The sequence below is a fragment of the Moschus berezovskii genome, chromosome 23 (genome assembly GCF_049115385.1).
Source record: "Moschus berezovskii isolate FMDL1 chromosome 23, NW_MosBer_1.0, whole genome shotgun sequence".
NCBI classification, from domain to species: domain Eukaryota; kingdom Metazoa; phylum Chordata; class Mammalia; order Artiodactyla; family Moschidae; genus Moschus; species Moschus berezovskii.
The window spans coordinates 59726433-59752386 of NC_142482.1; the positions used below are offsets into that span (position 1 = coordinate 59726433).

The 25954-nt window shown below is 46.9% G+C and overlaps 1 protein-coding gene and 1 long non-coding RNA gene across 4 annotated transcripts in view; one reads left to right on the plus strand and one right to left on the minus strand.

Moving 5' to 3' along the window:
• Positions 1-812: 812 nt before the first annotated feature.
• The window catches only part of F13A1 (coagulation factor XIII A chain), a 154757-nt gene continuing 129615 nt past the window's right edge, over positions 813-25954 (plus strand). The window contains exons 1-3 of the mRNA XM_055406757.2: positions 813-961; positions 2924-3071; positions 16631-16819. Coding sequence (XP_055262732.2) covers positions 2942-3071; positions 16631-16819 — 319 coding nt within the window. The 5' untranslated portion in view covers positions 813-961; positions 2924-2941. The remainder of the gene's footprint in view (positions 962-2923; positions 3072-16630; positions 16820-25954) is intronic.
• LOC148774227 (uncharacterized) lies at positions 6514-8899 on the minus strand. 3 transcript variants are annotated; one of them, XR_016036002.1, is made up of 2 exons: positions 8714-8899; positions 6514-6705 (listed from the first exon to the last, which is right to left on the minus strand). It is a non-coding gene; the product is annotated as an uncharacterized LOC148774227 (long non-coding RNA). The 3 variants fall into 3 exon arrangements; XR_016036003.1 differs by lacking the exon at positions 8714-8899 and adding an exon at positions 7000-7543; XR_016036004.1 differs by lacking the exon at positions 8714-8899 and adding an exon at positions 7000-7543 and having other exon boundaries at positions 6514-6801.

Sequence of the window (25954 nt, forward strand, 5' to 3'; positions counted from 1 at the left end):
GTGGGGGACACGGTGCACTTGGCCGTGGGCAAGGGGTGGGGGGGGCAGCAACAGGGAGAGACAAAGGACGGGAGTCTGCAGGCGAGTTCACGGACTCGAAACCTTGAAGCGCTCTCACGATGGCATCTCTTCACTTTTCTATTACATTAGATCAAGCAGCAGGTCAGAAATTTAAAGACAGTAAAAGTGGTCAGAAAGAGCCAGGACTGAAGAGAAGAGTGTTTCACGATATGAAGACTTGGAGGGAAAATATACGGAAAATTTTAGAGGGGAATTTTTTTTTCTTTTTTTCCCCATCATTTGAAAAAGAAAAAAATAGTTTTCAGAGAAAAAACAAGAAAACACAGAACAAACCAACAAGCGTTATTTTCTCATTTTTGAGGCACTCTTCATGGTATTTTGTCATCTTCCCTCTGGCCGGCAGCCCCCCCGCAGGAAAGCTTGTGGTTGGGGGGTGGGCAGGGGGCTCCAGGGTTTGTTCCTTCTCTTTTACACATGCTGCGTGGTCACTGCTGTCGGTGACCAGACCCCTCCTCCTGGCCAGCCACACCAGTCAAGCTTGGAAGTCTGGAGGGCAAAGCCGTCCCCTCGAGTGGGGAGACCCTTCCCCCCAACCCTCTGACCTAAGGGCCAGGGGTGCGGTCTGCCCAGCCCTGAGCGCCCCCCGCCCGGTCCCAGTGTCGGGGAGGGGGCGGCAGATTGGAGCTGGGGGAGGCGAGAAGCAGGACTGGGGAGAAGGGGCGCGGGGAGGCAATGCCGGAATGAGGCGGGACGGCGGGGTGAAGGGAAAGCCTGAGTGCTGGCTCCAGCTGTCAGGCAGTGGGAGGAGGAATCGCTGTGGGACGGGAGGGGGGCCGCTCTTAGGAAGTTATTTAAGAACCAACTTTCTTGTCGGTCCTGTGTCCTTTTGAGGAAGTACCCCAGAGCCGCCCGCGCTGGGGCACCTCGGGAGGGAGTGCAGGTAAGCGCTCGCCGCCCCTCTGGGGGCATCCTGCAGCCCTGCACCGGGGGTCCCGGCCGCCGCCTCCTCCTCGGGCTGCCCCCGGCCCTGGGTCTCCGGGATGATGCTCGGGTGATGCTCGGAGAGCTGGGGGCCCGGCCGGCTGCTCCACTTGCTTCTTCACCCCGAACTCTGCATCCACTCAGCCCCGCCGGCTTCTGAGCGGGGGCTTCTCAGGTACCCATCCTGGGAAACTTTCCTAAAGGCGCTGCTGGCTGAAAACGGCCACTGGGGTTCCCCCACCCCCGCTCCACCACAAGCAACAGACAGGGGAGCAGACTATGGAAAGAGGATGCAAAGGGCAGGGAGGCGGAGGGCGCCGGGAAGGTGGAGGAGGGCCAGGTCAGAACAGCTTCCTGCTGCAACTGGGGTCCATGGCATAGCTCTCCGCCTCCGGAACCCCCTACCCAGCTGCAGGCAGAGCCGAACTTGAGCACCTCCCAGCCCCCAGACCTGGCAAGGAGGCAGGGCCTGCGCCCACCTGCATCCACCCAGCCCGGCCTGCACTGGCCTCTCTCACCTGGCAGGCACCCGGGGGTCCCCAGCCTCCGCTCCTCTCTCCCCAGGAGCTACTGCTCAGCGCCCCTCTCCTGGAGCCCTCACCCCCCATCCCGCCCGCACCGGCTCTCAGCCACCTTGCAGCCCCCTGGGCTGCTCCCCACCAGAGGATGCCTCTGCCCTGCCTGCGTCTGTTAACTGTTAATTCTTCTCTCTCCTCTCCCCCACTGCCTAACCCACAAGACACTGTAAATAGGACTGCAGGTATTTACGGGGCCCCTGCTCAGACTTGGCACTTCCGAACACTGCTGTCCCCTTCCAAACCCCAGCGCCCTGGGAAGGGGCTCGGGGCCTCCAGCGGTGTGGCCTTTGCTCAGCAGGCTCCTGGACAGCTTACCCCCGACCCGGTCCAGCCCTCCCCTCCCACCTCCTCACACCCCTCCCTGGAGCCTCCATAAGGCTGCTCTTCATCTTGAGAGGGTGTGCCTGGCTTTTGGAAGCAGCCAGAGAACCCGGAGTCCTGACTGGAGAGCCCGGGTGATGAAGGAGAGGCCAGAGACAAGGTCTCCCTTCATTTGGCCCCTCGGTCAACAAGTGCTGCCTGGAGCCCGGCGGGGAGGTGGAGTGTTTAAACTGGTCGTTTGTCCCACACGGACGCGGAAGGAAGGGGAAGCAGGCAGGCGTGTGCGAGGGCAGTGTTGGCCCCGTGGAGGGAGTCTCTCTCTAATACTGCAGGCGCCTCCCGGTCACCTTCCCAAACTCTCCTCTCCCTCGTCCTGCCCCCTGGGGTCCCAGCCCCAAAGCAGTGACCACCACGTTCTCACACCCTCCCGGCTTCACCGCTGTACCTTGTTGGGCTCAAATGTAACCATCCTTAGACTGGAAGCTTTGAGGGCAAGCATCCTTCTGTATTCTCCAGCGCATCAAACCGCAGCCTGGCACAGAGGGGACTCTCGATAAATACTGGCTGCATTAACTTGCAGGCATGAATGTTCGAAAGAAGGCCACTTACTTGGACGTGAGTGTATGAGTTTATTCTTCCAGTGAGGACGCCTCACCAGTCTATAGGAAATGGGCAGAGGCACCTGCATAAACGTTTCTTCCAAGAGATACCCTTTGGGGGAATGGGAAAAAGACCCTGCTCTCCAAACTCTTTTACAGCTTTCATCTCTCCAAATAAGCCCTCTTTCTTCTGCTTTCCATGTGTTTTCACAAACATGAAATCTCCTCCGAGATCCCGGGGGAGCTATTCTCCATCATTAGACCAATCCTTCCTGTCACATCTCAGGGTTTATTTATGCGAAACTCAAAATGAGTTGCTCAAGAGCCGTCATGGACAGATACGTCTGTTTCTCCACTTTTGAATCCTTGTGGCAAAAGTAACTGGTTTCACGTTTCTGTATGTCTCCTTTTCTCCCCGCCAAGGAACCTGTGAGGCTGAGGATGTCGGAGTCCTCCGGGACCACTTTCGGAGGCAGGAGAGCCGTCCCCCCCAACACCTCCAATGCAGCAGAGAACGACCCCCCTACTGTGGAGCTGCAGGGCCTGGTGCCCCGGGGCTTCAACCCGCAAGGTACGGGCACCTCCCTCGGCCCCCAGGGTGCTGGGTCAGCCCCCTCCGTCTCCACTGGGCTCCCACCAAAGCTGGCCCCCTGCCAGTCTCTGCTTTAAGGAAGGGCCTCCAAAACCTTCTCTTGAGTGGTAAAAACACCAAAGATCAGGTTCATATCCCAGTTCTGCTACTTCATCGCTTTGTAATCTCACGAGCTTCCCTGGTGGCTCAGTGGTAATGAATCCACCTGCCAATGCAAGGGAGGAGGGTTCGAGCCCTGGGTCGGGAAGACCCCCTGGGGAAGGAAATGGCAACCCACTCCAGTATTCTTGCCTGGAGAATCCCATGGACAGAGGAGCCTGGCGGGCCACAGTCCACGGGGTCACAGAGAGTCAGACACGATGGAGTGACTAAACCACCAGAACAGCAATGCTGAGGAGTCACCGCTGTGAAGCAAGGCCATCAGCCGAGGCCTCTTGCTGCCCTACTGGTCTGTTTCTAAGAATGTTCTCTTGCTGGAAGTTGCCACTTCCAAAACCCTGTGGCCGTTTCGATTGTCTGGCTCCTGCCTCCTTTCTACCCTGGGCCACGTGTCCACTGCTGTGCATCTCGCTGGAGAGAGAGGCTGGGGTCTGCCGTAACGGGGCCAGGGGCCCCTGCCGCAGATGCGGTGACTACGCCCCCTGCTCTCACCTCTGCCCGTCCGGAGGGACCTACTCTGGGAGCAGCAGGCCATGCTGACCCCCTCCCAGCCCTGGCCACTGTCACGGGGTCTGGATGCCAGTGGTGGCTTGGTGACACAGATACCGTTCCCTCGGGCCCTGGCAGGGACGCTCAGACTCACGTCCCTGAGCAGAAACCCACAGGGAACACGCAGGGACCCAAACCCGCTTTTGCTCCTGAAGAGGCTCTGTGTTGGTTTCCCCGGGGAGTGAACACCCCCTTGGAGGGGAGGTGTCCACGATCACCCTGTGGGGGTGTGGTTAACCTGCTCGGCCCGAAAGAGACCAGAGGTTGAAAGAGAAGGGCAGGGACAGTGCTGGTTATAAACAAACCCAGCAAGTTGGAGAACAGCTGGGTGTGATGGCAGGTTTGATCGTGTTAGTATCATGTTGAGATGACGTGATGTCCAATTGTGAAGCTTGGGCTCACAGAACTGAAGGGCATCTTCGGCTGAGTCTAGGGGCCGAGACAAGGTGTAAACTTGGAGTTCTGAGCACTGTCTCCCTTCCAGGTGCTGCACACCCCAAAACGCCACCGTTAGAGCCACAGAACTGAGTTTAAAAGGACTTGCTAACCGGCTCATCTGAACCGCCGTGTTACAGGCTGGGAGACTCAGACCAGAGCAAGCACTCGATGCTCACACCCTCACTGCTCAGTCTGGGAGCCTTCCTTCCTTCTTTGCTTCCGCGTCCCCTCTCTCTTTCCTTCCTTCTTTCTTCTTTTTAAAGGCAGATAAAATTGGAGAGCGTGCAGATGTTAAATTACAAAGCACGTTCTCTTGGCGTATCCAGTTTTCTACCAAAATTCCCCTCCTTCAGAGAAGACTCTTGGACCCAGGAGAGGGGGCAAAGTGCTGGCAGAAGTGGGCTGGGGAAGCAGACGGTGGAAGGGGTGCAGAAGTGGGGGGTACCACAGAGGCAGTGAGGTGCCACAGAGTGTGCCCTGGCCCAGGACTCGGAAGACCCAGGGTCCTGTCCACATCTGCCACTTGCTCACTTTCGGGCCTTGGGGCATGTGCCGAACATGCCCAGAGTCTCGGTTTTCCCATCAGTAAAAGGCAGCAACACCTACTTCGCAGTCGTCATGAGGCTCAATGACCAGTGGCCGTGACAGTCTCGGTTAACACGTGCTCACTGACTCAGAAGATGTAGATTATCACACCTCGGCAGGTCTAGAACCCACACGTGGGAACCTTGATCTAAGAGTAATGTGTGCAGCCTGCAACCCTCGGATATCTAAAATGCAACGAAATGTTGCCAATAAGAAAACTGCCAGAGAACTTGAGCAGGTAGTTCAATTTCTTTTTAATCTAAAAATATTAATTTTTTGGTTGCTTATTTTTGGAGGCAGGGGTGGGGAGTTATTTTGAACTGTCTTATTTGGAAAGATCAGTCATTATTTGCTTGGCAGTCAGATGTGTCCACAGCCCAAGTGACATTCTGGGATACTTATGACAGGCCCTGGTATGGCGGGGTGTGTCCAGTGAACAGTCCGTCCCTTGAGAACTGAATGACTCATCAGTCCTAGAGTCATTGTAACCTTATTATTAATAACAGGTCTCCGATTTCATAAACATGTGTCCGTTTAGTAGTTCTTCTACAGTTGAGCTAAGTGCTGCATTGCACTGAGAAAGGACATGTGAGTCCAGGAGGTATAGAAGTAAGTCCCAGATGAGTAGAACAGAAAAAAAGAAACATATCGTCTGATCAAGGAAGGCCAGTTCCCAATATCCTTTCTATTTCAAAAGTCTGTTTAATTGTACTAAAAGTGGGCTTTCCGGGACTAACTATGACTACTTCTCCCCAAGTCCCTGCTAAGACCTGGCCATGGTGCCAGCTTCTTGTAGGTTTCTCGGCCACCAGTGGAGGACTTGTGTCTTCTCAATCCCATCTGAGGATGACTGCTTCCAGGACGGCTGTTGCTCAGGAGCTCAGTCTTGTCCGACTCTTCGTGACCCCATGGACTGCAGCACGCCCGGCTTCCCTGTCCTTCACTGTCTCCCTCAGTTTGCTCAAACTCACATCCATTGAATGCCAACCATTTCATCCTCTGCTGACCCCTTCTCCTCCTGCCCTCAATCTTTCCCAGCATCAGGGTCTGCTTCCAGGATAACAAAGTCCTAAGTCAGACTCTCTTCACTGGCTTCATGGAAGTTTTCTAAAGTTTCCCTTTAGCAAGCTGCTCTTGTGAGATGGACTGAGAAGGGCAGAGAGCCAAGAGGAGGCAAAGAGGAGAAATGCCAGATTTATCCCTTTGCAGTCTTGTGGCAGCGGAGGTAGACAATATATACTGAGTGTACATAATACCTTTGATAGGGGCTCCCAGGTAGTTCAGCAGTAAAGAAGCCACCTGTCAATGCAGAGGATGCGTTCAGACTTTGGGTCTGGAAGGTCCCCTGGGGAAGGAAATGACAACCCACTCCAGTATTCTTGCCTGGGAAATCCCCTGAAAAGAGGAGTCTGGTGGGCTACAGTCCATGAGGCTACAAAAAGAGTCGGGCACGACCAAGCGACTAAACAACAACAACGCTTTTAATGGAGGGCTTCAGTGCATATTTGGTTAAGAATGATTTTTGCCTGTATTTCAAAATGTACAAACAAACATAAGGTTCCTCCCACGTGGCAGCATGCACTGTATGAAACATTGAGACGTTTGAGCTGACAGTGGAACCCAGGCCGTGGTGGTGTTTGATGCCCTCCTGTGTTTTTAGGGATCCTTCATGGCTCCCCTTTGAACTCAATTGTAGCTGAGAGAAATATCTGAAAATCCCCTCAGCTTGTTTGGATTTGCATCTATTTCTAATAGGCTGTGCTGCGTGCTCATTTGCTGTTTTTGAAAATCTCTCCACAGCCTTCCGGGTCTCAAAGGTTATTTCTGCAGGAGATGGAATGTTCCGGAAGATAAGCTTGTATTCTTGCTCTGGTTCAACTCTCTGTTAGGAACAATAGGGATCATTTGCAGCAGTAATTATAATTCTCATTTGACAGGTCTAATGCAATTTGAATTCAAACTGGAAAGCAAGCTCCATCTATAAAGAAAGAAAATCAAATGCAGGCAGGATCTAGTATTTTCAGGCTAACGGGGTCTGTGCCTTTCTGATCATCTCCCCGCTCCCTGCCCGTCCCTCCACATCAGAACTGAATCAACTAATTGACTAGTAGGTTGTCTCTCCCTTGTTCAGAGGAAGTCTCTCTGGGTTCAAGGTTACTGAAAGAATAAAAAAGACCTTCAGTGTCCGATTAGGAGACAACTCTGTGTAGAACCAGTTCACACTTCTCCTCTTGATTTGTGGGAAAATGTCTAATGATCGTGTCAGGAACTATGCCAAGATCTCTGTGGGGACACAAAAATGAGCAAGTCAACCCCTGGTCTCAAGCAACTGTCCATCTAGTAGTTGAAACAAACGAGAGAGGAGTGACCAGTGGCTCCAGTGGACTGGGGAACAGGCTGAGGAGCACTTCATGATGGAAGGACACCTGAGTTAGGGCTTGGAAGGCGGGTAAGGGTGTTCCAGGCAGACGAGTGCGTGGAAGGGCATTTCCAGCAGAGGGAACAGTGTGTGTTAAGGAGTGAGGATAAGAGAGGGGAGAGGCGCCTGGGAAAGGTGAGCCAGCATCGCATCGTAACAGGCTTTGAAGACCTTGCCTTTCCTCCTCCAGACACAGGACACTTGCCAAGGATTCTAATTAGCAAGTGACACAATCAGAATTGTGTTTATTAAAAAAAAAAAATGCTAATGTTGAGAAAATGGGTAGAAGGAGGCACATTTGGGGGCTTCAAGCCAGAGGAGAAACAGACCAGAGGGGTTTTAGTCCCTGGAGAGACCGTCAGACTCAGTTTTCTCATTCTAGCTTCTGCTGAGCATTTCTTACACATTCAGCATACAGGGCATCTTTTTTTTTTTTTTCTATTTTTTTTGCCCATGCCACACAGCATGTGAGATCTTAGTTCCCCAATCAGGGATTGAACCCATGTCCCCTCCATTGGAAGCATGCAGTCTTAACCACTGGGGAAGTCCCTCAGAGTACAGGACATTTTAATATTAATAGCCACAGTTAAAAAACAATAAGCTGTTTAAGAAAATGTTTTTAATGATTCTAATGAATGACGGTTTAAAATTCTGGGTATCCAAAAGGAGTATGAGAAAGGAAACTTTATCCTGTTGTTTTCACATTAAAGAGACCTACCTTCTCATAGACAGTATTTATACCTATCATTTGGTAATAACATTATCAGAGATTGCATGGAGAACTCAGTTCACTAGGGAATTCCTAGAATATGAACCTAAACACTTAACTTATTTAAGGGTTCCGTCTGTGACAGGTATAATCATTCTCTGAAGAATATTTTTACAAACCAAGGAGAAAATAATCTACTTTTAATCCAATTTTTTCCTATTAGGAGAAGGGTAGGACGACAGGGAGGCAGCTGGCTCATGAGGAGAGATTTTTTTTTTTTAGCAGTCCATTTTCTGATGTTTTGGAATTAGGCTGAATTGTGTTAGGTAGACTTTTTGAAAGCTGTCACTTTGAAAGAGAAAGCTGCCAAGTTTTCCGCTACAATATCTCTCTAAAAGACAAAAAAAAAAAAAACACATGGCTTAGCAATGAATTGTTCCATTCTGCCAGTAAGTGGACTTGGCCAGGGAGAAGCAAATTCATCTCCTGTTTGTGTCGAATGGAGCCTAAGTGATGAGAAGTTTCCTTCAATCTAAACTGTGTCTTGTTAAGCCAGTAAACAAAGCAAGAATCAATATACCAGCTTAATAAGTGTTTACGGAGGCTCTGCACTACGTGCGAAGGAGCAATACCAAGCAAAAGGTTCAAGAAAAATATATCACTTTCTCGATACCTTATGACAACCGTGCTCATATCCGCAGACAACCATCTGCAGAGCCCTTGCAATTATGAGGTATTAAAAGAAACAAATACTTGACTGACCTGTGGGTGACCAGCTGTGAGCAGTAGCAGAGAGGCAGTTCATTCAGCGGTGCTGGGAGCTCGTCCCCTTCCCCAGGACGTGGGGTAGCCCTCAGGAAATCTGTGGGTTGTTGTTGATGTTGTTCGGTCACTAAGTCGTGTCCAACTCTTTGCAACCCATGGACAGCAGCACGCCAGGCCTCCCTGTCCGTCTCCTGGAATTTGTTCAAACTCATGTCCTTTGAGTCGGTGATGCCATCCAGCCATCTCATCCTCTGTCGTCCCCTTCTCCTCCTGCCTTCAGTCTTTCCCAGCATCAGAGTCTTTTCCAATGAGTCGGCTCTTCGCATGAGGTGGCCAAAGTATTGGAGTTTCAGCTTCAGCATCAGTCCTTCCAGTGAACACCCAGGACTGATCTCCTTTAGGATGGACTGGTTGGATCTCCTTGCAGTCAAAGGGACTCTCAAGAGTCTTCTCCAGCACCACAGTTCAAAAGCATCAATTATTTGGTGCTCAGCCTTCTTTATGGTCCAGCTCTCACATCCATACATGACTACTGGATAAACCATAGCTTTGACTGTATGGACCTTTGTTGGCAAAGTGATATCTCTGTCTTTTAATATGCTGTCTAGGTTGGTCGCAGCTTTTCTTTCAAGAAGCAAGCAGCTTTTAATTTCACCATCCATGGTGATTTTTGAGCCCAAATACTAAAATCTGCCACCGATTAGGAGAGTACATTGGCGAGAGAGCAACATGAGTAACACTTCCCTCTCCTTCTAAACAAAACTCTCCTGCTCATCGCCCTTCTCTGGGTCATACACATCTAACTACAGGCTAGAAAACTATTTCTTTAAATGCTCAACTTTTCAGCGGAGCACTTAATCTTCCATAGCTTAGTCATTTTATTTTTTAAATGGAAGGTTTCTCTTAGTTTCAATGGTTTTAGCATGAACTTTTAAGCAATTGTATAGGAATATTTTACTTACCATTGAGTTAATTTTTTCCCACTTAGGGTACCACTGTGATTCCATTTAATTTTTTTTCTTTCTTTCTGAAGGCATTGACTTAGAGTGATATTGCAATAGAAAAGATAAAGATCATTTAGAAAAGACAATATTTTTAAAAAATGACATGTTTGGCATTAAACATTGTCAAATACACAGCAATGTAGTCCACATTATTTTAAAACAAACTCTTCATGAATACCTTAGCTTATATTTAGTATATATACTTGTTTTCCCTGTGAAAAAGGTATAAAACTATGGTTGGTGGGGATGGAGCTGGCGTTTTGTATATGCAGAGGAGTTCGTTAGCTCTGTTTATTCTTTGTGATGAGCAGTCAAAGTGAGCTGTGAAGACACGGCATGTTTATTTCAATCTGAAACCAAACTGCTGGTCTGGAGGCTTCCTGCTTTAAAACCCCTGCATTATCTCCAGCAGTATTGATATACTATCCTGAATATTGTGAGAATGAAATTGTCTGATCAGTTCAGTTCAGTTCAGTCGCTCAGTCGTGTCCGACTCTTCGCGACCCCATGAACCACAGCACGCCAGGCCTCCCTGTCCATCACCAACTCCCGGAGTTCACTCAAACTCATGTCCACAGAGTTGGTGATGCCATCCAGCCATCTCATTCTCTGTCGTCCCCTTCTCCTACCGCCCCCAACCTTTCCCAGCATGACATTTAAAACACTCGTATGGTTAATACTATGATAAATGGAATAATCTATTTTAAAATGAGTAGCCAGCTCCTGGTTTCAGATTTTCAGATATGATTACATTGGTTTAAAGTGAAAAGTGGAATATTTGCTATGAAATTTTAAAATATTACCCCAGATTCAGTAGGGCTTTCCTGGTGGCTCAGCTGGTAAAGAATCTGCCTGCAATGCGGGAGACGTGGGTTCGATCCTTGGGTTGGGAAGATCCCCTAGAGAAGGGAACAGCTACCCACCCCAGTATTCTGGCCTGGGGAATTCCATGGACTGTACAGTCCACGGGGTCGCAAAGAGTCGGACATGACTGAGTGGCTTCGGGTCTTCAGGCTCAGTAACAAGATGATTAAGATGCAGTCCGGTCCTTAAGGGGCTTACAGACCCCTAGATAAAATCACCTATATTATGATGATACTAAGTGGCAGAAGACTCTTGAGAGTCCCTTAGACTGCAAGGAGATCCAACCAGTCCATTCTAAAGGAGATCAATCCTGGGTGTTCATTGGAAGGACTGATACTAAAGCTGAAACTCCAATATTTTGGCCACCTCATGCGACGAGTTGACTCACTGGAAAAGACTCTGATGCTGGGAGGGATTGGGGGCAGGAGGAGAAGGGGACGACAGAGGATGAGATGGCTGGATGGCATCACCGACTTGATGGACATGAGTTTGAGTGAACTCCGGGAGTTGGTGATGGACAGGGAGGCCTGGCGTGCTTTGATTTATGGGGTCGCAAAGAGTCGGACACGACTGAGCGACTGAACTGAACTGAACTGAAGTGCCTGATGATAATAGACATTTTTAAAAAGAAAAACATATTCTGAAAATCTAGAAGGGAAAATGACTCCCACCTGTAGAAATTCAAGAAAAGAAAGGCAGGCCTGTCTGCTGAGAAGCATGGTCTTATTGAATCTGCACACTGCCGTCCTTCTGCAGATGAGAAAACTGAGGCACAAGTTTATGTAACATGTCCAAAACCACAGATAGTCAGCGTCAGAACTGAGATCTGGGTCCAGGCAGTCTGGCTCCAGAATCCATAATCTTATCCATTGTGCTATTCTACTTCTCCTAGTATACTAATAACAATATAGTAATAATCTTGAGATTTTACTATGTGCCAGATACTGTGCCAAAGCATTTTATATACACTTTTTCTTTTTCATTTAACACTTATACCAACCCTATGAGGTATTTCATTGCCTTTCTAAGAATAAGAAAACTGGACTCAGATTAAATAACTTCTCAGAGTTGCACAATTAGTGATGTATCTCCCAGAACATATTCTGAAAAATCCTCCACACACACAAAAATACTTCCCATGGCCATTCAACTTTGGAAAGCAGTCTACCTGTAGGAGATGTGCAGTGCACAGCAGCCTATGACAGTCCCCCATAAATTTAGCAAGAACCCTGATTGTGTGCGTGCGTGCTAAGTCGTGTCTGTGTGTCATTTCAGTCGTGTCTGACTCTTTACAACCCTACTGACTGTGGCCCGCAGGCTCCTCTGTCCCTGGGATTCTCCAGGCAAGAATACTGGAGTGGGTTGCCATGTTCTCCTCCAGGGGATCTTCCCAACCTAAGGATTGAACACATGTCTCCTGCATTGTAGGCAAATTGTTTACCACTGAGCCCCAGGGAAACTCAGGAATCCTGGTTAACTCTGGTTAAACCAGCACTTCCCAAACAGATTTAACGCTGGCTATTCCTTCAATACCCCATGTACATCCCATGGAACTAGAGCTTCATGATGCTACGTAAGGATGAACTGACTTCGGTCAGACTCACTAGATGCTAACCAGGTTCTCCAGACTGGGGTATGGAACTGGAAAGCCAGGGGTTTCATTTGCAATGAGAACGAGAGCCTCCGAGAGCCTGATAGCAAAGAAGGATTTGCATCTCTCTCTCCGGCTTTGTTTTTCCACACAGGCAGAGCTGCTTGGCAAACCGCTCACTTTTAGGAGCAGGTCATCATGCAGGGAAGAGTGGAAAGAGCTGAGGCAGATCCTGGTGGTGCTCTGGGGTCAGGTATCACTCTGCAGGCAGACTGGACTCTCCCCACCTCCACTGGAAGGCCGCCCCGACAGCCTGCCCTGACCTTTCTGCCTCCAGCACCACCGCTCTCCAATCTGTTTTCCTCTCTGTCACCAGCAGAGGCAGTTTCAGTTTGTCTCTGCATCCATCTAACCATATTCATTTGCTAGCTCAGATTCTTCACTGGATTCCCAGTGCAGTGAAGAGTCCAAACTCCTTAACAGGGACTTCAAGGCTTAATGCCTTCTCATCCACGGTGGTCGCACTGCAACCCTCCAATCAACCAACCACTTTTCAGCTTTATTTCAAAAAAACATTGATTGATTTTGACCGTGAAAGATCTCTGTTGCCGCATTTGGGATCTAGTTCCCTGGACCAGGGATTTCACCTGGCGCCCTGCATTGGGAGCATGGAGTCTTAGCCGCTGGACCATCTGGGACATCTTCACCTTTCCACTTTCAAAGTAAACCATGCACTCTCTCCCCTCAGTCTCCGCTCACACTCCTTTCTCTCCCACCTCTCTTTCTACCTGGAAAACTCGTTTGACTTTCTGACCCCTACTTAAACCTCAGTTCCTCCAGAAAGCTTCCTGAGTCCCGCTAGTCTGGGTTAGGGGCTCCTGGCCAGAAACCCTCCCCCACTCATCATTCATTTCATTTATCAGAGTGTTTTACTTTTTCATGACACTAAATCATAATCACCTGTTCACTTTTCCGTATCTACCACTGTGCGTTTGTATTTAGCAGTGACCTAATGTATTTATATCCTCGTCTTGAATGACAGCATAAAATCGCATACTTGCTAAACTCCTGAAGGACAGAAAGTCAGGGGGGACATTGAATGTATTGAATATATACGCCTGCTTGCTAAGTCACTTCAGTTGTGCCTGACTCTTTGCTACCCACGGACTGCAGCCAGCCAGGCTCCTCTGCTCTGTCCATGGGATGCTCCAGGCAACAGTACTGGAGTGGGTTGTATCCCCTCCTCCAGGGGATCTTCCCAACCCAGGGAAGACCCTGCATCTCTTATGTCTCCTTCATTGGCCGCCTTCTGGGTGGCTAAGATGGTAAAGAATTGAATATACACTTCAGTTCAGTTCAGTTCAGTTCAGTCACTCAGTCGTGTCCGACTCTTTGCGACCCCATGAATCACAGCACGCCAGGCCTCCCTGTCCATCACCAACTCCCGGAGTTCACTCAAACTCATGTCTATCGAGTCGGTGATGCTTCTCCTCCTGCCCCCAATCCCTCGCCTCATCAGAGTCTTTTCCAGTGAGTCAACTCTTTGCATGAGGTGTTAGGGTCTAAAATTATCTTAAGAATTTGTAGCAATTAACCTAATACAATAAGATAAAATTTAATGTAAAACAAGTAAGGCCCTAAAATTAGGCTAAAACGAAAAAAAAAATTGCATCGATAGAAATGGTTAAATAACAACACGAGTAAGTGGCTTACAGGGATCTGACTGAGTTTAAATCCACTACTAACAGAAGTGAGATCAGAATGTATTTTTAAAAGTTTTGCTTCACCACATGCTTAATGTAAATCAACAATAAGAGTATCCAAAACACTAATGGTGTTTTGGACTGAAATCACAGAAATTTGTTTTGGAAGATGCAGTGGTCTCATTGGTTTTCACTGGAAAAGCCATAACCAAAGATGTATTTAATTCTAGGAAAAGCACTACAAGAGAGAATTTCATAAAATGGAGCATATATATTTCAGAGCAGGTAAAATGTCTAGAAATAATTTCTTAAAGAACACTGAAGGCTTAGAGAATGCTTTACTCAGAGGAACACTCACAGTAGTCTTTATATACAAAAAGAGTGCCAGATGAAATGAATAGAACATATTCTATATTTATGCAGAAGTTAAAACCACAATCTATGGTTAGAAAAATTATAGGGAAGCAGATGTCAGTTCATCTTATAAGGATTTTTCAAATAATTGGATTATATAAAAATAAGCTGTTTGCTATATATGACAGTGGGTTCCCTGTTCAGATGGAGAATAAAAGCCTAAGTATTAGGATTTTCATGGAGATGTTTCATACAGCAGGTCTACCAGATGGTCTAGCAATACCTCTGCCCTCTGCGATTCTGTGATGGTGTAATATCAATATATTCCTGCCACTGGTGCTGATGAATGGAGAGCCAGTTAAACTCTTCTTTGAGGAATTAGGTTTTTAAACACTTAAAAAATAAAACATTATTAAAAGTCAAGATGCTAAGAAAGAGGGACAAGTGAATTGATTCCTGAGGTCCTTCTCAAGTGGGACATTCATGATTCTTCAGCTCTTTCTGAAGCTAGTTTTACACTGGGGATTGTGACCTTAATAAGACCAGAGAACTTAGGGCGAAGGCAGCTTGGAAGAGAGAGGTATAGAAATAAACATCTTCAGCCCACAGCCTCCTAACGAAACGAAACTGCACTTCCGGGGACCATGTACTACAGCAGGGTTCTGAGATGTCGCAAACTCAAAACTGCACCTTGGGCTTTCCGAGTGCTTTGGTGTCACAGTCAGAATAGCTCGTTGAGGACCACACCATGTGAAATACAAAATAACTTCATCACAGTTCGTAGTCAGCGAGCCACAAGGAAGCCTCTGGTCCAGGTGTAATGTCAGATCCAATCTCCTATGAGGACGTTCAATCTTTGTAGACATTCTCAAGAAATTAGTGTCTTCGTTTTAAAGGTAAGAAGACTCGGCTTCTGAGAGGCAACCTCCCTGACCTAAGTAATGATGAGAGCTGAGATCAAACTCAGGATTACCTGGACTTTGAATTAATCCCAGGTGTTTCAGGGACTCCTAGACTTCAGAACTAGAGAGTATTTTAATGAACCCAATTTCTCTGTTTTGCCTATGAGACAAAATGAGCTCAGAGGGGACCAGGCATCCTCCTCAAGACTCCTGTGTACAAGCAAAGGAAGTCACTGAGTCTTACAGGGTGAAGCCCCAGTACTCTGTCTACCCTGAGTGAGCACAAACCATGCGGCTGGCACGGTCAGGAAAAGAGAGGGAGTCAAGATGGCAGGACTGCCTCCCCCACCCCTCGCCCAGTTTTCTCTCTCCCCCGTGGCCCTTTAGAACCCCAAATGAATACACAGAACTCTGTTTTTAGATCCCATGGGCTATAGCCTGCCAGGCTCCTCTGTCCATGGAATTCACCAGACAAGAATACGGAGTGGGTATCCATTCCCTTCTCCAGGGGGATCTTCCCAACCCAGGGCCTGGACCAAGGTCTTCTGCTTTGCAGGCAGATTCTTTACCACTGAGCCACAAGGGAAGCCCATCTTTAGACTAGATCTTCTAAAGTGCACTGTAGATGGGTGACTAGAGTTACTGTCACATCAGTAATCGTTGCAGACAAAATGGGGGAAAAGCTAAAGGAGAGCTAACTTTCATCCGTGTTAGCATGTCTCAGATAAATAGATAACTGACATTTACATTCCGGATTCCACACATCAGAGGAAAAACCTGAAGATTTTGGCATCACACCAGGCTTTGCTTCCAGATTGGCTGGTTAGTAGCGAGGCAAAAGCGAAGCTTGTTTCTGCCTGTTCAATGTGGAAACAATCCTACCTACCTCATAGAAACACTGATATGCTTCCCCCATACTTGCTCCCTCTGTTTCCTGCTTTTGAAGGACAAGCTCTCCTTTTAGAGTTATGGAAAGATAGGTTTACCCTTCCTGAATAAGAGGAGAATTTTGGATTAATGGTCTACTTTGCCCCTACAACATCCCTTGGAAGCTTTGTCAGATTTGATCCCTTCCCTTTTAAAGATAAAAAATAGAAACCTGTTATTCCCTGCTTTTTCCACCATAGAGATGCTGTAGTCATTGCGGCAAGCAGCTGACTGGATGAACGCCAGTGTGAGACTCGGACGTGAAGCTGTGACTCGAGTCCTGGTTTCTCTGTATCTAGACCTGTGCGCTAGGGATCATCATCACTGCCCTCTTACCCCCGAAGTGGGACCTGAAGCGGGGTCAGAAGGGGAAAAGGCTTTTTAAAACTCTTCTTTGAATGCAAGGATGTCACAAGAGACCGGTTCTGAAATCTACCAGCCCCCCGTACAGAGTTTTATCTGATAAACCTATTACCTCGCGTCTCGGGGAAACATAACCTTGTTCTCCTGAGTGTGTGTTTAAACCGAAATTGCTCAGTGTTTTCCCTGATTGTTTCCTCTGCGTGTAGACTACCTGAACGTCACAGCTGTGCACCTGTTCAAGGAGAGGTGGGACAGCAACAAGGTGGACCATCACACCGACAGGTACAGCAGCAACAAGCTGATCGTGCGCAGAGGCCAGTCTTTCTTCATTCAGATCGACTTCAGCCGTCCCTACGACCCCAGGAGGGATCTCTTCAGGGTGGAGTACGTCATTGGTGAGTGCCGCGTGCAAGCTCTGTGCATGACAGTCATGACTCCATGGCTCATAATTGCAAAATGGTATGGGTGTATCTCCTGGAATTGCCCTTTAACAGTTGGCTGGCACTGGGATTAATCGTGTACAGGCCCTGTTCCACTCTACACTCTAAGGTGGTCTGAAACAATGCCAAATATCAATAAATCATGTGCCTATTCAGACAAAGATCTGGTATCATAAAAGCGAGCCCAGTTGGCATAAAATGTTACTGTATGTAGAGAAAAGCATACATTGCTGATATATATGCAATTTAATAACCTGGAAAGCAATTTGTCTTATCTGTTCATATTAAAAAGACATATGTCCTTTGACCCTGCAATTTCACCCTTAGAAATCTATACCAGTGATATTTAAAATCTTAAAATCCACTTTTGAAAAGTGGGCATTATTTACTGCAGCATTATCTATGGTGACAAAAAGATCCTAAGAGTAAACTTTGAGCAGTGGAAGGTTGAGAATACTGTGACACAGTCACATAATGGGCTGTGAATTCGACCTAAACCAGATGACTTCACGAGAGGTGGTGAGAAAACAAACAACTGAAGAGTGTGTACAGAGTCTGTGTGTGTGGAAACGTGCATGTGCACGGATCAGTAAAGGATTGTGAGCTCAGAAAAAAATGGTGTTGATGTGGGATCCACGGTGGAAATAAGGCCAAAATGAAGCGAGAGAAGCAAAAGGAAAGGGAACCAAGTAGGAAAAGGAGGCGGGAAAAGGTGAGCACAATATAGCTATATGGAGTCATCGATGTAAAATCACTCATCTGTAGGAATAAATATAATGACAAGTATTAAAATCACAACTAAAAATGCATACTTCCCTAGGGGAAAAAATCTAAGACTGCTGATCACTTGAGCAATATGGTTTGTGCTTCCTTGAGCTTCCAACGTGAACTCGCACATAAATGTGGGGAAATTGTTTGAAGAGAGAGGAGAAAGGGGAGAGGAGAAAAGAGATCCCTGAGTCAGAATTAAAAATAGCAGTGCAGCGATTGAGTTCGACACAGAATTGTTTGTTATCCCAATTGTGCAATGAGAAAAGGGAAAACTAAATTAACTGCTCCGGTATGTTGGGCAAAGTGAAATAACACAGTTTAATTACATTTAGGGAGTAGACTCTTATTGTTAATATTTGTTAATAACGGGTACTTCAGGTGAGAGAAGAATCCACAGCTAATTTTTAAACAATATTGTGAAACCCCAAGAGAATTTACTTTTGTTTCTTTCCCTAAGTCCATTCACTTTCCTTTTGTGTGTATGTGTGTGTGCTTGGCTGGAGGGCATCACCACCTCGATGCACATGAGTTTGAGTGAACTCCGGGAGTTGGTGATGGACAGGGAGGCCTGGTGTGCTGCGATTCATGGGGTCGCAAAGAGTCAGACACGACTGAGCGGCTGAATTGAACTGAACTGTGCATGCTTGTGTGGACTAGACATGATTAAAATGTCCTTGACAAAGCCTTTGACTGTGTGGATCACAATAAACTGTGGAAAATTCTGAAAGAGATGGGAATACCAGACCACCTGACCTACCTGTTGGGAAACCTGTATGCAGGTCAGGAAGCAACAGTTAGAACTGGACATGGAACAACAGACTGGTTCCAAATAGAAACAGGAGTACGTCAAGGTTGTATATTGTCACCCTGCTTATTGAACTTATATGCAGAGTACATCATGAGGAACGCTGGGCTGGAAGAAGCACAAGCTGGAATCAAGATTGCTGGGAGAAATATCAATAACCTCAGATATGTAGATGACATCACCCTTATGGCAGAAAGTGAAGAGGAACTCAAAGGCCTCTTGATGAAAGTGAAAGAGGAGAGTGAAAAGGTTGGCTTGAAGCTCAACATTCAGAAAACAAAGATCATGGCATCTGGTCCCATCATTTCATGGGAAATAGATGGGGAAACAGTGGAAACAGTGTCAGACTTTATTTTTGGGGGCTCCAAAATCACTGCGGATGCTGATTGCAGCCATGAAATGAAAAGACGCTTACTCCTTGGAAGGAAAGTTATGACCAGCCTAGATAGCATATTAAAAAGCAGAGACGTTACTTTGCCAACCAAGGTCCGTCTAGTCAAGGCTATGGTTTTTCCCATGGTCATGTATGGATATGAGAGTTGGACTGTGAAGAAAGCTGATCGCCGAAGAATTGATGCTTTTGAACTGTGGTGCTGAAGAAGACTCTTGAGAGTCCCTTGGACTGCAGGGAAATCCAACCAGTCTATTCTAAAGGAGATCAATCCTGGGTGTTCATTGGAAGGACTTATGCTAACGCTGAAACTCCAATACTTTGGCCACCTCATGCGACGAGTTGAATCACTGGCAAAGAGTCTGATGCTAGGAGGGGTTGGGGGCAGGAGGAGAAGGGGACGACAGAGAATGAGATGGCTGGATGGCATCACCGACTCGGTGGACATGAGTTTGAGTGAACTCCGGGAGTTGGTGATAGACAAGGAGGCCTGGTATGCTGCGATTCATGGGGTCACAAAGAGTCGGACACGACTAAGCGACTGAACTGAACTGAACACATTTATAACAAAAGGATCACTCCACACATGTCAGTAAATACCCAGTTTTGTTTCAACTTAATGGGGATTTTTTGGCCTTCATCTTTCTAACCAAATATTTCGGGCAGTGAGGGGAGGATAGGGAAGCTTGGTCCCTAAACTGGACATATCTGAGGTCTCAGATCTTCTCCTACAATCACTCATAAAAGAATTATAATAATGAAAGTCTCAAGAAGAATAAGATGACTGTCTTAGATCAGGTTTCTAGGACACAGACTCTGAGAAGGAGAGCTGTGTGAAACAAGATTTCTGGGGCACGGTCTCGGGATCTGAGCAGGAGTGCAGGGGTCAGTGTCGGACAGAGAGAGGAGCTGAGCTCCGCTGAGCAAAGGCGTCAGGGGGTCCCACCATGCCCGCTGAGCTAGACTGTGTCTTCAGGGTTGGCCAGTCTTGAGGCAAGGGCATAGGCCCTTTATATTCTAGCACGGACTGTCATTGGCCATAAGCTACCCCCAGGGAGGTAGTACTTAGTTAGTTGGGTCTCTGTGGCTGAGCGTAAACCCCTGAGGGCCATGAGCCGCCAGTGCTCCCAGCCTCGGGGACAAGGATGCCTCCGTCCTCAACGCAAACAGTCTGGACAGCAGACCATAACATCCACTGCAGTAAGCACTTAGTCTTGTCTTTTTATATAAAAAAAAGACCTGGTATTACATTTGTTCCTTCAGCAAAAAGGTGAGGAGGGGAAGCATAGCAGATTTACCTTTGAGATAAAAATCTGCGTATTTTAAAAAACAGTACATCTCACATAACTCAATGTCAAGAAAAAGCATTGAATTCAACCAAAACTGGGCAAAAAGACTTGAACAGACATTTTCCAAAGAAAACATAGAGATGGTCAACAGGCACATGAAAAGAAGCTCAGCATCCCCACTTATTAGAGAAGCGCAAGTCAGAACCACAGTGAAGCATTGTCCTACACCTTTCACAATGGCCATCATCAAACATCTGCAAATAAGTGTTGACAAGGATGTGGAGAAAAGGGAAACCTCTGACACTGTTGGTGAGAATGTATGTTGGTGCACCCACTGTGGAAAACAGTATGGAGATTTTTAAAACGAATACTACCAAGTGATCCTGCGATTCAACTCCTGAACATATAACCCCCAAACACTCGAAAACTCACTAGTTCAGGGTCAATGCATGTTATAGGATGCTCGGGGCTGGCATGCGGGGATGACCCAGAGGGAGGATAAAGGGAGGAGGGAGGTGGGAGGGGGGTTCAGGAGGGGGAACTTATGAAAACCCGGGGCGAATTCATTTCAATGTATGGCAAAACCAACCAATATAATATTGTAAAATAATTTGCCTCCAATAAAAAATAAATTAATTACAAAAAAAAAAATAAAATTAACTATGCTGATAGTAAAAAAAAAAAGTAAAAAAAAAAGAAAACACTAACTCGAAATGATATACACTCACCAGTGCTCACAGCAGCACTATTTGTATAGAATAGGCAAGGTGTGGAAGCAACCCAAATGCCCATCAACAAACGATTGAATTAAGATGATTGTGTGTGTGTGTGTGTGTGTATGATGGTGGAATATTACTCATCCATAAAAAGAATGAAATACTACCATTTGAAGCAATTTAGGTGGACCTAGAGAATATTATGCTCAGTTAAATGTCAGACAAAGACAAATACTGTATAATATTACTTATATGTAGAATCTAGAAAATAATACAAATGAATATTTATACAAAACAGAAACAGAGTCATGGAAAAAAAGAAAACCTTGCGGTTACCAAAGAGAAGAGGGAAGAGGGAAGAGACAAACTAAGGGCATGGGATTAACAAACTGCTCCATGTGAAATAGGCAGGCGACAAGGTCTTACTGTGTAGCAGAGGGGATTATATGCACGGTCTTATAATAACATTTAATAGAGTATATTCTGCAAAGCAGTGAGTCACTACACAGTATACCTGTAACTCACACAGTATTGTAAATCAACTCTACTTCAATTAAAAAAAATTGCTATAATAAGAAGAGACAATTATTGAATATGAATCAAAAATGCAATTCAGTGCACAGGTTTGTATATGCAAGTGTACTTCAATTTCAAGAAACCTAGAATGTGACAAAGTGATTTAAAAAACAGAAAAGAGAATACTTCATAAAAAATATGGGACTCATAAGAGTCTTCAAATATTTATCTTAGGGTGTTTAAAACAGATTTATCAACAAAGATCAATTTATATACTATTTCAAAGATGGTAGCTATTGCATAGAGAGACCTATTGTCTTATCAAAAATGCAGAGAAAATAACCACGCATACGTGCTTCCAGTTTGCATTTCTTTGTTATTGCTCCTTTTCTTTCCCTGTGACTTTATATAAGCTGAGCTGGGTTGCCTTAATACCCTGGAGATTTCTTTTGTGGCTGTCCTCAGAGCCTAGGGTCACAGGATTTATTTATAAGTGATTCCGCCTTCAAATTGAGTTTCTTTCTTTTTAAATATTTAAGCAAATAGCCTCTCGGATGGTCCCAGATTTAACCCATTGCGTGCTGGGCTCCCCAGGCAGACAAAGAAGGTGAGCACGGAGCTGCTGCCTATCCTGGGCCAGTGCTTCCCTTGCTTGTGCTCAGAGCTTTGACAGCTCGTTCGTTGGTGGCTGGCAGTGCACAGCCGTCTCTGAGGGTCACGTGGGAGGTGTTAATGACCTGCAGGAGGCGGGTATGTCTGGAACATGTGCCCGGTCGTCTGTGGGGCCTTTTCCCTCTCTCCACCTCTGAGCCTGCACCAACCACACATCATGGAAGGTGAGAGGCAGAGCACTAACCACAGGCTTTGCTAGTCTGGAACTGGAGCTGTGGAACTTGGGAAGGGCGTGCGGGATTAACATGCTGTGACTTTAGCTCGGGCTCCCTGCTTGTTTGAGACTTCTTTGAGACAGAGTCATTCCAAGGAGAGAATTTTTTTTTTATTTACTTTAATTGGAGGCTAATTACTTTACAATATTGTGGTGGCTTTTGCCATATATTGACATGAATCAGCCATGGATGCACATGTGTTTCCCGTCCTGAACACCCCCCCACCTCCCTCCCCATCCCATCCCTCAGGGTCTTCCCAGGGCACCAGGCCTGAGCACCCTGTCTCATGCATCAAACCTGGACTGGCAATCTGTTTCACATGTGATAATATACATGTTTCAATGCTATTCTCTCAAATCATCCTACCCTCGCCTTCTCCCACAGAGTCCAAGAGACTGTTCTATGCATCTGTGTCTCTTTTGCTGTCTCGCATATAGGGTCATCGTTACCGTCTTTCTAAATTCCATATACATGCGTTAGTATACTGTATCCGTGTTTTTCGAGGAGAGAATTTGCAGCGTTCTTCCTCTCCAGCTCTCCATCCTCAAAGCAAAAAGTTCACCCTGCCCAGCGAGCCCTCCAGAGTGGCTGCGAGGTCCTCGGACACATTTCTTTCTCCCTGGAGTCCAGTCGCAGGTGCACAGGGGCATTGAGGCCAGCACCTCGGACGTTCTCTTGACCTTTTTAGCCCCTCCACAGCTCTCACAGCTCCAGGCTGCGTATTTCTGGGCCCCACAGAAAGAAGAGGGGAAGGATGATGTCCAAAAAGCCTATTCCTCTTATCAGAACAGCAAAGTTTCCCCCCGAAGCCCCAGCAAGCTCTTTATGGCTCATGTACTACCCTTATCTGTAAGAGGAGCTGTGAAGCTAGTCTCAAGGACAACTCAGCTTGGCTGCTGTAGATGCCCAGGGGTGTGTGCTGGAAGTCCCTTCAGCCCGAGAGTCCAAAAGTGCAGCCTTTCCTGAGGACAATGATGGAGGTCATTCATGGCCATGGTCATCACGTGCCCAAGCAAGAATGGGACCCCAGGCAATGCACATATTCTGTGTTATTAACCCCATTAAAACACTGGAATAATCTCTATACTTCAATATTTCTATTTCATCTATTTCTTTTTTTATTAAAAAGAAACGTATATTTGTTTATTTATTTGACTGCATATGGGATCTAGTTCCCTGTGCGTGCATGCTCCATCATTTCAGTCATGTCCAACTCTTTGTGACTCTATGGACTGTGGCCCTCCAGGCTCCTCTGTCCATGGCCAAGGGTTAAACCTGGTCCCCCTGCACTGGGAGTGCAGAGTCTTAGCCACTGGACCACTAGGAAAGTCTCTCATCTTGAGTGTGTGTGTGCATAGTCATATCTGATTGTTTGCAACCCCATGGACTGTAGCCCCGCCAGGCTCCACTGTCCATGGGATTTTCCAGGCAAGAATACTGGAGTGGATTGCCATTTCCTTCTCCAGGGGATCTTCTCAACCCAGGGACTGAACCTGTGTCTCCTGCTTGGCAGGTGGATTCTTTACCACTGTTCACCTGGGAAGCCGATGAGTGTTATCTTAAGTCATCGAGGGTGTCAGACTGATGTGTATTCAGGATGGGAGTGACTTGAATGTATTCTGTGAGGATTTGAGACTGGAGAGGAGGTGCTCAAGGGAGAGGGGGAGAGAGTCTGAATTCGGGCACTGGTTGAAGAGTTGGAGAGGAGGGTGGGACTTGGGAGATGTGTCAGAGACAGAAACCTACTGGACTTGCGATTGGTAGTCTCGGTGGAGTGAGAGGGAGGTAGTCAGATACAGCTCCTGGGTTGCTGGCCCACGTGCTGCTGACGATAGATGCTGGCATCCCCAAATGAGATAAGTGCTTGCATGCTAAGTTGCTTCAGTCGGGTCTGACTCTTTGTGATCCTATGGACCAAAGCCTCTTACATCTCCTGCGTTGGCAGGCTCTTTACCATTAGCGCCATTTGGGAAGCCCAAATGAGTTAAGAGATGGAGGAAATTCAGGAGAGAAAACCTGAGTGGGAAATAATACTGATGCTAGTGACTCCCACTGACAACTCGCTCACAGGCTCAGGTACTGAGCAAGGGTGCTGCCCTGGATTCGGCTCATCTCCGTCTTCTCAGTGATTAAGGGGCTTACTCAGCATCACACCGGGAAAGTGCTGGGGCTGTAATTCAAACCCAGGCATTCTCTCCTAATCACAATGCACAGGACCCGTGCCACTGAAAAGGTAGAGGTATAAGTGAGATTCTGTTCGTTCCTGCTGAGTTTGAAGGAGCAATACTAAAGGGACTTCCAGGGGAAATATGTCCAATGATGGTCCCATATATGAATCGGAAGCTTAGGGGAAAAGTTTGGGTTGATATATGGAAATGTGGATATCATTCATACATAGACCATTCAGAAACAGTAAATCAAGGGAGGAATGGACACAGGCTCAAATTCTGGGGGAAAATAATTTTTAAGGAGTCAGTGCAGGAGCTGGCTCGCCTGGAGGAGACAGAGACCATGTAATTAGGTAAATTGAAGGGACACCACGGAAGTGCAGTGTCACTAACCCTGAAAAAAATTGGGTGCCTAAAGAGGGGACTGTTTGATGTCTTTGGAAGAGAAGAAGATAATTTAGATGATATCTAGAGAAGACTGTGGGTAAGAGGTAGGGTATTTTGTCTTGGGTGTCTGTCTTAGATTGAAGGTACTTGAACTTGCATGTGGTGACGGACAGGGAGGCCTGGCGTGCTGTGATTCATGGGGTCGCGGAGAGTCGGACACGACTGAGCGACTGAACTGAACTGAACTGAACTGAACTTGCATGTAGGCAGAAGAGACGGAGCCAGTAGAGAAAGAGTCCTGAAGATTCTGGAGAATGCTGGAAAAAGTAGAAATATCTTGAAGTGGCTTGGTTGAGGGGATGATTGGCAGGAGAGTTCCTGATCTTCTGAGGATGTTGGGGAAGAGATTGCGGGGGGGTGTGTTACTAAATTTGGTAGAGAGACAGGAAGCTGATTACATACCTGATGACCTCGTCTTTCTCAAAGACCTAGGAGGCGAGCAGGTGCTGCAGGAACCGTTTCTCATATCAGAGAGCATCACCCAAGTCCTTTAAGACTAGATGTCCCCATGGATTTGGGGTTCAGACAGTTTAGGAGATATCACCAGCTTTGGTGGGGGTGGACATACTCAGTTCCTCTGCTGAGAAATGTTTTGCATCAAATCACACAGCTGGTAAGATGTGGAGAAATGTTCCCTAGCCTATGCTCTTCCCAATATTTTATGAGGCATTTTTGATGAGAATGGGTTACCTGTTCCATCATTTTAAAGCGACATTGATATGGGATGTCATTTCAGGTTTTTGCTGCCGTGTGTGTCTGCATGGACGGTCAGCATGTTCTTTCTCAAACACCTCTGTGAAGTGACTAATAACGGCAGCTGAGAATCTAGGACAGTATTTCTCAGCATGTGCTCTCTGTGAATACCTGTCATGTGAGATGTGCCTTGGGAAAAAAAAAAAGTTCTGTGGTCAAATGCATTTGGGCCACGCTGTATTTCACGCCTCTTCTTGGAGAGCTCCAACACACATTAGTGTATTATAGGCTCTGAGAGACACATAGTCAAAGAAAGAAAGCATCTTCTTTAGCCTAACTTTCCCAACATTGTTTGACTCCACGCACTGCTCCATCATATTTTCATGTTTATAATACCCTTTAGTAAA